This window comes from Caretta caretta, chromosome 14, assembly GCF_965140235.1.
Source record: "Caretta caretta isolate rCarCar2 chromosome 14, rCarCar1.hap1, whole genome shotgun sequence".
NCBI classification, from domain to species: domain Eukaryota; kingdom Metazoa; phylum Chordata; order Testudines; family Cheloniidae; genus Caretta; species Caretta caretta.
The window spans coordinates 29,361,475-29,373,509 of record NC_134219.1 but is presented as its reverse complement, the minus strand read 5'-3'; the positions used below and the strand labels follow the sequence as shown (position 1 = coordinate 29,373,509).

At 54.3% G+C, this 12,035-nt stretch overlaps 1 protein-coding gene across 2 annotated transcripts; it reads left to right on the top strand.

Annotated features, from left to right (window-relative positions):
* The first annotated feature begins 4,511 nt into the window (after positions 1-4,511).
* Positions 4,512-7,953, top strand: LOC125621836 (uncharacterized). 2 transcript variants are annotated; one of them, XM_048819191.2, is made up of 4 exons: positions 4,512-5,595; positions 6,135-6,250; positions 6,347-6,751; positions 7,331-7,953. In XM_048819191.2, the coding sequence occupies exons 1-4, from the start codon at positions 5,454-5,456 to the stop codon at positions 7,346-7,348; spliced, it is 681 nt and encodes a 226-aa protein (XP_048675148.2). In that variant the 5' UTR covers positions 4,512-5,453; the 3' UTR covers positions 7,349-7,953. The 2 variants fall into 2 exon arrangements, 1 of the variants encoding a protein (XP_048675148.2); XR_012664938.1 differs by lacking the exon at positions 6,135-6,250.
* Positions 7,954-12,035: the final 4,082 nt, after the last annotated feature.

Below are 12,035 nucleotides of genomic sequence, written 5' to 3'. Positions count from 1 at the left end.
CGCCCCATACCTCTACCACACCCCCCCTCCTGCCGTATGACCACACGCACCAAACCTCTGCCCCACCTCCCACCCATCTTGCCCATGCACCCAGCCACTCCCAGCTCAGCCCCGTCTCCATCAGCCCCTGCACCCCCATCCCCACACAACCCTACCCCCACACACACCCAGCCGGTGTCAGCCAGGGTGACACAACCATGCAGATAGAATCACCAGGGACAGAGCTACACATGGCTGGGCCTGAGCCCTAAGTGTCACACACGCACACACACACAGAGCCTACACACAGAGAAACACACAAACATCATCACACACTGTCACACACACACACTGAGAGCCTACACACATCATACACTGTCATACACACACACAAACACAGAGCTTACACACACAGAATCACCTCCCTGTCATACACTGTCACACACACACACTGTCACACACACACAGCCTACACACACTCTGTAACACTCCCACACAGAGCCTACACTCAGAGAAACACACACAGCCCATCACACATATGCACACTCACAGTCTGCACACACAAAAACACACACACCATCACACTCAAATGCATGTGCACACACCAGACACTGTCACATGCACACACACACTCACACCATCACACATACATGTGCACCCACACAAATATAGAGCCTCCACATGATGCACTGTCACATGTGCTCACACACACCATCACACAGGCACACACACAATCTCACACACACAACCCGGTCACACACACGCCATCACACATGCACACACACACACACAGGCATGCACACATACAACCTATCACACACACACACACAACTTGTCCCACACACACCCATCCCACACATGCACACACACATCCATACAATCTCCCATCCTGCACACACAACCCTCTCCCCTAAAAACATACACACATCACCTCCAACAAGGGGCAGCAGGGACATACACACACACACACGGCCTTCCCAGGTGGCCCAGGTAGCCCACAGCCCTTGGTATGGGGATCAGATGGGGAGGACAGGGCCTGTGTGTCTCCACCTCCCCTCCCCCAATGACATCTGCAACCCCTTGGGGTCTGGGTATGCCCCTGGGTGTCCGTCTGTGTCTATGCATCTGCCAGTTTCTGTGTGTCCATCTGTGTGTGTGTTTATGTGTGCATGTCTGTGTGTCCGCCTGTGCCTGTGTGTCTGTGTAGGTATCCGACTATGTCTGTGCGTCCACCTGTGTCTGTGTATCTGTCTGTGTCTGTGTGTCTGGCCTTTCTGCCCCTCCCCCTGGCCCGCGGTGGGGATTAGTGCGATCGCTGGATTATCCCCTCCTGGCACCGCTCACCCAGAGGAGAGAGAAGAGACACAAGGATGGCCCCGTCCCTCCCCCACAACAATCCCCTCCCCCACTCCTATTCAGCCCCCCATCCACACCAACCCCTCTCCCAGCCTGCCCCACCTCCACCCCCAGCCCCTCTCCCTCCGCATCAGCTCCACCCCCTTCCCCACACATGGTCCCATACCAGCCTCACGTTCGGCTCCCCTCCTCCCCCTCCTACCACTGGCGCTCTGCAGAGGATCTAGGGGCACTTCCTAGCCATCCCCGCCCCCAGCCCTTGTTCCCCCCTCCCTCATATCAGAGATGCTCCCCAGTCTGCCCAACAGCATCCCCCTACCCTTCCCCCACCCCACTCCTCACTCCCAACTCCCTTCCCACCCATGGACGCAATGCCTCTCCCTCAATCCTTGCCCCCACCCCTGCCCACCCAGCACCTATGCCCCATGGCTACAGCCCCATGCCCACCAACCTGAGCCCAGAGAGGCTGGGGAGCCAGACTCCTGGGTTCTATCTCCAGCACTGTCCCAGACACCCAGTGTGACCTTGGGCCAGACATTGCCCCATCCCCTGTGCCTCAGTTTCCCCTCTATATCTTGGTGGGGCCATGCCCCAGAGTGTTCACTGAGGGGCCAGTGCAGGGGGCCCAGATGCTGCTGTGTTGGGCCTGGAGGGACATAGGGAGGCTCAGAAACCCTGACACCCTCCCACCCGGTACATCCCACCCCTCCCCTCCATGACCCTGCCCCAAAGAGACCTCTGTGGGACTCCCCACCATGCACACCAAGCCCAACTGTGGCCTGGCCACTGCAGTGCCCAGTGCTGGGATCCTTCTTCCCCTCACCACATGCAAGGGTTAACTCCTCCTCCCTGCCCCCATGCCAGGGTGGAGTGGCAGAGGCCCTGGGCAGCGCAGGGTTAATCCGAGCCGCAGCTGCCAGCCCCACTCCCCGCTGGGCCCTGTTCAGCTGCAGGAGCCCAGGGGCCTTTGATCTGGGAACAGGCAGCGGCTCTGATCTGCCTTCCTGGCACCCGCTGAGCTCAGCGGCGGGGTGAGCAGGGGAGGCCTGTCCTGTGGGCCCAGAGATCGGCTCTGCCGGTGCCCCACAACCCTGACCCGCAGCCCCTGCTAGCCCAGCCCTGATCCCCGCCCCAGCTCTGCCGGTGCCCCCAACCCTCACCCGCAGCCCCTGCTACCCCAGCCCTCTGCCCTACCAGTGCCCCCAACCCTCACCCGCAGCCCCTGCTACCCCAGCCCTCTGCCCTACCAGTGCCCCCAACCCTCACCCGCAGCCACTGTTACCCCAGCCCTCTGCCCTACCAGTGCCCCCAACCCTTACCCGCAGCTCCTGCTACCCCAGCCCTCTGCCCTACCAGTGCCCCCAACCCTCACCCGCAGCCCCTGCTACCCCAGCCCTCTGCCCTACCAGTGCCCCCAACCCTCACCCGCAGCCCCTGCTACCCCAGCCCTCTGCCCTACCAGTGCCCCCAACCCTCACCCGCAGCCCCTGCTACCCCAGCCCTCTGCCCTACCAGTGCCCCCAACCCTCACCCGCAGCCACTGTTACCCCAGCCCTCTGCCCTACCAGTGCCCCCAACCCTCACCCGCAGCCCCTGCTACCCCAGCCCTCTGCCCTACCAGTGCCCCCAACCCCCACCCGCAGCCCCTGCTACCCCAGCCCTCTGCCCTACCAGTACCCCCAACCCCCACCTGCAGTCCCTGCTACCCCAGCCCTCTGCCCTACCAGTGCCCCCCTATCCCTCACCCACAGCCGCTGCTTCCCCAGCCCTGCCCCCCCAACTCTGCCAGTGCCCTTCAACCCTCACCTGTAGCCCCCTGCTAACCCAGCCCTTCTCCCCCCCAGCTCTGCCAGTGCCCCTCACTCCCCACCTGCAGCCCCCTGATACCCAAGTCCGGGTCCTGTCCCTGGGTGAGTGCTGGGGGAAGCCTGGGGGTGGGGAGTGATGGTTTTGCAGAGTTAGCTGGGGTCTCTCCCTCCCTGACCCACCAGGTCTAGCCAGTCCCCAGAGTCTGCGTCTCGCCCCAGTGAGTGAGTGACCCTGGATGTGCTGGGCACAGGGGGTGACAGCCCGGTCCACGTGCCCTGGCCTCAGAGACCTCTTGATCTGCGCGCACACACTGTATACACATACTGCAGCACACTCATCGCATTGTACACTGTGCGTGCACACATACTCATCACACACCCTCTGCACACACACATCCCATTGTACTCACCCTCTGCACACCGTGCACACTCACACACTGCACCACATCTTCCTCAGCACGCATTGCACAAACCACACACACTGCCTGTGCTCAGGAAACAACAATCGCTCATACATAACATCCCCCACAACCATTTGCACACACACACACACAACCATTCACAAACACACTGACACATGCACACAGCCACAAATTCAGCACCAGCCACACAGATACTTGCACACTTGTGAATGCTGGCTCTACCCGCAGCGCAAGCAGGGACATGCACATGCTCGTGCACACACACACACGAGTCCCTGCTGTGTTCCCAGATGCGGAGGGCCCCAGGCCAGAGATGCTCTCACCTGCCACATCACACTGCGCAGGCTGCACTGATGGGCTGCGGGCCCCATGGCAGCTCCCCCAGCCGCCTGGGAGACAGGCTCCTTGGAGAGGCCAGGCGGGCGGATGGGAACGCACAGAGCCATGCTAGGGAGGTCCCTGTGCCCCTGCCAGAGAAGCCCAGCTCAGCTGCCCATGGTGCCAGGGGCATCGGGGATGCCCAGTCCCCAGGGATTTGGCCCCCTCACCTGCCCCACAGGGAGATATGGCCACAGATCCCCCCCCACTGGGATGGGACCCCCAGATTCAGTGTGGGCTGGACAGATCATAGAGAGAAGGGGGTGGCAGGACTAGAGCATGGACCTGGGACCCTGGGAGTCTGTTCCCCATTTGGCTGCTAGGTGACCTTTGGCCAGTCACTTCCCTGCCCTGTGCCTCAGTGTCCTCATAGCTCTGCTGGCCTCCATTGTACAGAGCTCTGAGCTCCATGCAGGGACGTGAGGAGAGAAGAGACCCGGCACGCAGAGGTGCCTGGACAAGGGACAGGCAGGGCCTCTGGGGCAGGGCTGGGGATGGACTCTGGGAGGGGAGGGTCTGCTTCAGTTGTTGGGGGGCTGTATTTGTGGGGTGGGGGGGTCTGGTCAGCGACTCAGCCAATCACTCCTTCTCCCCATACACATCCTTCCCATCTCTCACCATCCCTTCACCTGGCTCCAGGTCTCCCTGTTACACAACCCCCAAGCATTCCCCGCACCCCAGTGCCCTGCTGGGTCTCTGCCTTGATACAGGTCTTTTTATGTGTGTGTGGGGGGGTGTATGCATATGCTAGACTGCATGGCAGGTTTCCCCCTTCTCCACCCGTTTGCTGTGGGAGGCTACTGGGTTGGCCGTTCCCTCCAGGGCTGGGAGCAGAGTCCAGGAGAAATGTAAGCCTGGGTGCAGGACCAGGGGCTGCTGAAGTAGGGTCCAGAGGTTACAGCAGGGGCAGGGATGGGGAGTGAGGACTCCTGGGTTCTATCCCTGGCAGTGGGAGGGCAGTGGGGTCTAGTGGTTATAGCATGGGGGGGCAGGACTTCTGGGTTCTATCCCTGGCTCTGGGAGGGCAGTGGGGTCTAGTGGGTAGAGCGGGGGAAGCTGGGAGGCAGGACTCCTGGGTTCTATGCCTGGCACTGGGAGGGCAGTGGAGTCTGGTGGGTTAGAATGGGGGATGGGGGCTGGGAGGCAGGACTCCTGGATTCCGACCCCACTCAGGCTGTTCCCTGAGTTGAGAGCCCTAGCGTGACATATGGGAAGGGGGGTCTGAGAGTGGAGCCTGACTGGCCCCAGCTCAGCAGAGATGGGTGGCTGCTTCCGTCAGACCGGCCCCTCCCCACACTTCCATCTGCCCTCCCCTCCTGGCCGCCAGTAACTCAGCCCCTCCCGCATCCCTTAGCAGCTGCTGCCCCATTGTGGCTCATGGCCAGGGGCAGGCGGGCTTGGGCTGTGCTGCGCAATCTGGCTTTCTATTCGCACAGCCCCCCCATCCTCCACCTCCACCCCCGATTTCCTGGCCTGGGGAGCGCACACATAGGCCTAGATTGACTTCTGTATGGGGGCAGCTCCAGTCAGGCCACCAGGGCTGCGTGTAGGGGGGCAAATTGCGAGCTTGTCCAAGGCCTGTAGGGCTGGGCCGGCCGAGGGTCACCGCTGTGCTGGGCGCCTGTCCTGGTATCTGTTCAGATCTTGCACAGGTAAGCGGAGGGTGAGGGGAATTTAACCAGTGTAACGATGTTGGTTTTGGTGGGACCCAACTGAGAGTGTCAATTCAGGACAAATTGCGTAAAGCAGGGCAGTTACAGCCCAAGGCTGACCAAACCAGCCAAACAGAAAAGACTTCAGTTTTAGCCCACTGGCTAACCACAAGTCACACAAGCAATTCCCATAGCCCTGGTCTACACTGGGATTTGAGGTCGAATTTAGCAGCGTTAAATCGATTTAACCCTGCACCTGTCCACATGATGAAGCCCTTTTTTTCGACTTAAAGGGCTCTTAAAATAGATTTCCGTACTCCACCTCCGACAAGGGGATTAGTGCTTAAATCGGCCTTACCGGGTCGAATTTGGGGTACTGTGGACTCAATTAGATGATATTGGCCTCCGGGAGCTATCCCAGAGTGCTCTATTGTGACCGCTCTGGACAGCGCTCTCAACTCAGATGCACTGGCCAGGTAGACAGGAAAAGGCCCGCAAACTCTTGAATTTCAATTTCCTGTTTGCATGGTCACCTGCAGCTTGCCACGCTGGCCAGAGCTCATCAGCAGAGGTGACCATGCAGAGCTCATCAGCAGAGGTGACCATGATGGAGTCCCAGAATTGCAAAAGAGCTCCAGCATGGAACGAACGGGAGGTACGGGATCTGATCGCTGTATGGGGAGAGGAATCCGTGCTATCAGAACTCCGTTCCAGTTTTCGAAATTCCAAAACATTTGTCAAAATCTCCCAGGGCATGAAGGACAGAGGCCATAACAGGAACCCAAAGCAGTGCCACGTAAAACTTAAGGAGTTGAGGCAAGCCTACCAGAAAACCAGAGAGGCAAACGGCCGCTCCGGGTCAGAGCCCCAAACATGCTGCTTCTATGATGAGCTGCATGCCATTTTAGGGGGTTCAGCCACCACTACCCCAGCTGTGTTGTTTGACTCCTTCAATGGAGATGGAGGCAACACAAAAGCAGGTTTTGGGGACGAGGAAGATGATGATGATGAAGTTGTAGATAGCTCACAGCAAGCAAGCGGAGAAATCGGTTTTACCGACAGCCAGGAACTGTTTCTCACCCTGGACCTGGAGCCAGTACCTGCCGAACCCACCCAAGGCTGCCTCCCGGACACGCCAGGAGGAGAAGGACCTCTGGTGAGTGTACCTTTTAAAATACTATACATTGTTTAAAAGCAAGCATGTTTAATGATTAATTTGCCCTGGCATTTGTGGCTCTCCTGGATGTACTCCCAAAGCCTTTGCAAAAGGTTTCTGGGGAGGGCAGCCTTATTGTGTCCTTCATGGTAGGACACTTTACCACACCAGGCCAGTAGCACGTACTCGGGAATCATTGCAGAACGAAGCATTGCAGTGTATGTTTGCTGGCATTCAAACAACATCCGTTCTTTATCTCTCTGTGTTATCCTCAGGAGAGTGATATCATTCATGGTCACCTGGCTGAAATAGGGTGCATTTCTTAAGGGGACATTCAGAGGTGCCCGTTCCTGCTGGGCTGTTTGCCTGTGGCTGAACAGAAATGTTCCCCGCTGTTAGCCACAGGGAGGGGGGAGGGACTAGTCATGTGGTGGGGGGAGGAAAATGCGACCTTGGAACAAAAGCACATGTGCTATGTATGTAATGTTAACAGCAAGGTTTACCGTGAAAGAGTGTACCCATTGTTCTATAAAATGTGTCTTTTTAAATACCACTGTCCCTTTTTTTTTCCTCCACCAGCTGCATGTGTTTCAATGATCACAGGATCTTCTCCTTTCCAGAGGCTAGTGAAGATTAGAAGGTGAAAAAAACGCACTCGTGATGAAATGTTCTCTGAGCTCATGCTGTCCTCCCACACTGACAGAGCACAGACGAATGCGTGGAGGCAGACAATGTCAGAGTGCAGGAAAGCACAAAATGACCGGGAGGAGAGGTGGCAGGCTGAAGAGAGGGCTGAAGCTGAAAGGTGGCGGCAGCGTGATGAGAGGAGGCAGGATTCAATGCTGAGGCTGCTGGAGGATCAAACTAATGCGCTCCAGCGTATGGTTGAGCTGCAGAAAAGGCAGCAGGGGCACAGACTGCCGCTACAGCCCCTGTGTAACCAACCGCCCTCCTCCCCAAGTTCCATAGCCTCCTCACCCAGACGCCCAAGAATGCGGTGTGGGGGCCTCCGGCCACCCAGCAACTCCACCCCAGAGGATTGCCCAAGCAACAGAAGGCTGGCATTCAATAAGTTTTAAAGTTTTAAACTTTTAAAGTGCTGTGTGTCCTTGTCCTTTCCTCCTCCACCACCCCTCCCGCTGCTTCTCTCCTCCACCACCCCTCCCAGGCTACCTTGGCAGTTATCCCCCTATTTGTGTGATGAATTAATAAAGAATGCATGAATGTGAAGCAACAATGACTTTATTGCCTCTGCAAGTGGTGATCGAAGGGAGGAGGGGAGGGTGCTTAGCTTACAGGGAAGTAGAGTGAACCAAGAGGCGGGGGGTTTCATCAAGGACAAACAAACAGAACTTTCACATCGTAGCGTGGCCAGTCATGAAACTGGTCTTCAAAGCTTCTCTGATGCGCACCGCGCCCTCCTGTGCTCTTCTAACCGCCCTGGTGTCGGGCTGCGCGTAACCAGTGGCCAGGCGATTTGCCTCAACCTCCCACCCCGCCATAAACGTCTCACCCTTACTCTCACAGATATTGTGGCGCGCACAGCAATAATAAGCAGTAATAACAGTGGGAACATTGGTTTCGCTGAGGTCTAACCGAGTCAGTAAACTGCGCCAGCGTGCTTTTAAACATCCAAATGCACATTCTACCACCATTCTGCACTTGCTCAGCCTGTAGTTGAACAGCTCCTGACTACTGTCCAGGTTGCCTGTGTACGGCTTCATGAGCCATGGCATTAAGGGGTAGATGGGTCCCCAAGGATACATATAGGCATTTCAACATCCCCAACGGTTATTTTCTGGTCTGGGAATAAAGTCCCTTCCTGCAGCTTTTGAAATGGACCAGAGTTCCTGAAGATGCGAGCGTCATGTACCTTTCCCGGCCATCCCAAGTTGATGTTGGTGAAATGTCCCTTGTGATCCACCAGTGCTTGCAGCACTATTAAAAAGTACCCCTTGTGACTTATGTACTCGCCGGCTTGGTGCTCCGGTGCCAAGATAGGGATATGGGTTCCGTCTATGGCCCCACCGCAGTTAGGGAATCCCATTGCAGCAAAGCCACCCACTATGACCTGCATATTTCCCAGGGTCACTACCCTTGATATCAGCAGATCTTTGATTGCGTTGGCTACTTGCATCACAGCAGGCCCCACAGTAGATTTCCCACTCCAAATTGATTCCCGACTGACCGGTAGCTGTCTGGTGTTGCAAGCTTCCACAGGGCTATTGCCACTTGCTTCTCAACTGTGAGGGCTGCTCTCATCTTGGTATTCATGCACTTCAGGGCAGAGGAAAGCAAGTCACAAAGTTCCATGAAAGTGCCCTTACACATGCAAAAGTTTCGCAGCCACTGGGAATCGTCCCAGACCTGCAACACTATGCGGTCCCACCAGTCTGTGCTTGTTTCCCGGGCCCAGAATCAGTGTTCCACGGCATGAACCTGCCCCATTAGCACCATGATGACTGCATTGCCAGGGCCTATGCTTTGAGAGAAGTCTGTGTCCATGTCCTCATTACTCTCATCACTGCGCTGACGTCGCCTACGCGCCCGGTTTCGCTTTGCCAGGTTCTGGTGCTGCATGTACTGCTGGATAATGTGTGTGGTGTTTAACGTGCTCCTAATTGCCAAAGTGATCTGAGCGGGCTCCATGCTTGCCGTGGTATGGCGTCTGCACAGAAAAAAGGTGCGGAACGATTGTCTGCCGTTGCTCTGATGGAGGGAGGGGCGACTGACGACATGGCTTACAGGGAATTAAAATCAGCAAAGAGGGTGGCTTTATATCAAGGAGAAACAAAAACAACTGTCACACAGAATGGCCCCCTCAAGGATTGAACTCAAAACCCTGGGTTTAGCAGGCCAAAACAAATCTGGTCTATTTCTTGTTTTGATCCACTCCATCTATCTTTTACAACTTTGGCTGGCAGCAGACAGTGCAGAAGGGCTGCAAGCCATCCACATCTCTTGGCTGCTCGGCAGAAGATGGTACAATAGACTGCTAGCCATCCTCATCTCCTGCCTGCCCACCAAAAGATGGTACAATAGGACTGCCTGCAGGACTAAAGAGAGTGACCTGGTCGAGTCACTCCTAATGTAGTCCCTGCACCCATGTGCAGCCAGGAGCACCTCGGACATGACCATGATGGCTACCAGTCCTATTGTACCGTCTGCTGCCACAAGGCAATGGGTTGCTGCTGCTGCTGTGCAGCAATGCCAGCACCCTGGAGACGTAGGGTGACAGTGAGCTGAGCAGGCTCCATGCTTGCCATGGTATGGCGTCTGCACAGGAAAAAAGGAGTGAAACGATTGTCTGCCGTTGCTTTCACGGAAGGAGGGAAGGAACAGGGGCCTGATGACATGTACCCAGAACCACCCGCGACAATGTTTTTTGCCCCATCAGGCACTGGGATCTCAACCCAGAATTCCAATGGGCGGCGGAGATTGCGGGAACTGTGGGATAGCTACCCACAGTGCAACACTCCGGAAGTCGACTCTAGCCTCGGTACTGTGGAAGCACTCTGCCGAGTTAATGCACTTAATGCACTTAGAGCATTTTGTGTGGGGACACACACAATAAACTAAAAACGATTTCTAAAAAAACGACTTCTATCAATTTGACCTAATTTCATAGTGTAGACATACCCTTAGACACTCCAGTTTCCCAGTATCAACACCAGTGCCACTCGTTATGGGGACGAATGGTTATGAAAACCAATACCCCAGTAAAAGAAAAAACATTCTCTCGATCCAAAGGACCAAGCCCCAGACCCAGGTCAATATACAAATCAGATCTTACCCACAAATCACGCTGTTGCCAATCCTTTAGAATCAAAAAGAAAGAAGAAGTGGGACCGCTAAACACAGAGGATGGAGTGGAGGTTAAAGATAATCTAGGCATGGCCCAATATCTAAACAAATACTTTGCCTCAGTCTTTAATGAGGCTAATGAGGATCTTAGGGATAATGGTAGCATGACAAATGGGAATGAGGATATGGAGGTAGATATTACCATATCTGAGGAAGAAGCGAAACTCAAACAGCTTAATGGGACTAAATCGGGGGGCCCAGATAATCTTCATCCAAGAATATTAAAGGAATTGGCACATGAAATTGCAAGCCCATCAGCAAGAATTTTTAATGAATCTGTAAACTCAGGGGTTGTACCGTATGACTGGAGAATTGCTAACACAGTTCCTATTTTTAAGAAAGGGAAAAAAAGTGGTCCAGTAACTACAGGCCTGTTACTTTGACATCTGTAGTATGCAAGGTCTTGGAAAAAATTTTGAAGGAGAAAATAGTTAAGGACATTGAGATCAATGGTAAATGGGAAAAAATACAAAAGGTAGATCATGCCAAACTAACCTGATCTCCTTCTTTGAGAAAGTAACAGATTTTTTAGACAAAGAAAATGCAATCAAAATCTAATTTACCTAGATTTCAGTAAGGCGTTTGATATGGTGCCACATGGGGAATTATTAGTTAAATTGGAAAAGATGAGGATCAATATGAAAATTGAAAGGTGGATAAGGAATTGGTTAATGGGGAGACTACAGCGGGTCCTACTGAAAGGTGAACTGTCAGGCTGGAGGGAGGTTACCAGTGGAGTTCCTCAGGGATTGGTTTTGGGACCAATCTTATTTAATCTTTTTATTAGTGACCTCAGCACAAAAAGTGGGAGCGTGCTATAAGTTTGTGGATGATACAAAGCTGGGAGGTATTGCCAATTTAGAGGAGGACCGGGATATCATACAGGAGGATCTGGATGACCTTGTAAACTGGAGTAATAGTAATAGGATGAAATTTAATAGTGAAGAGTATAAGGTTATGCATTTAGGGATTAATAACAAGAATTTTAGTTATAAGCTGGGGATGCATTAGAAGTAACGGAGGAGAAGGACCTTGGAATATTGGTTGACCACAGGATGACTATGAGCCTCCAATGTGCTATGGCTGTGAAAAAAGCTAATGCAGTCTTGGGACGCATCAGGCGAGGTATTTCCAGTAGAGATAAGGAGCTGTTAGTACCGTTTTACAAGGTGAGACCTCACCTGGAATACTGTGTGCAGTTCTGGTCTCCCATGTTTAAGAAGGATTAATTCAAACTGGAACAGGTACAGAGAAGGGCTACTAGGATGATCCGAGGAATGGAAAACCTGTTTTATGAAAGGAGACTCAAAGAGCTTGGCTTGTTTAGCCTAACCAAAAGAAGGCTGAGGGGAGATATGATTTGCCCTCTATAAATATATCAGAGGAATAAATACCCGGGAGGGAGAGGAATTATTTAAGC

Coding starts and splice junctions, on each gene's coding strand:
- LOC125621836 (XM_048819191.2), top strand. CDS start 5,454: ATGGGGGCAGCTCCAGTCAGGCCACCAGGGCTGCGTGTAGGGGGGCAA. Junction 5,596..6,134: donor TCTGTTCAGATCTTGCACAG/GTAAGCGGAGGG, acceptor GGTCACCTGCAG/CTTGCCACGCTGGCCAGAGC. Junction 6,251..6,346: donor CAGCATGGAACGAACGGGAG/GTACGGGATCTG, acceptor AAAATCTCCCAG/GGCATGAAGGACAGAGGCCA.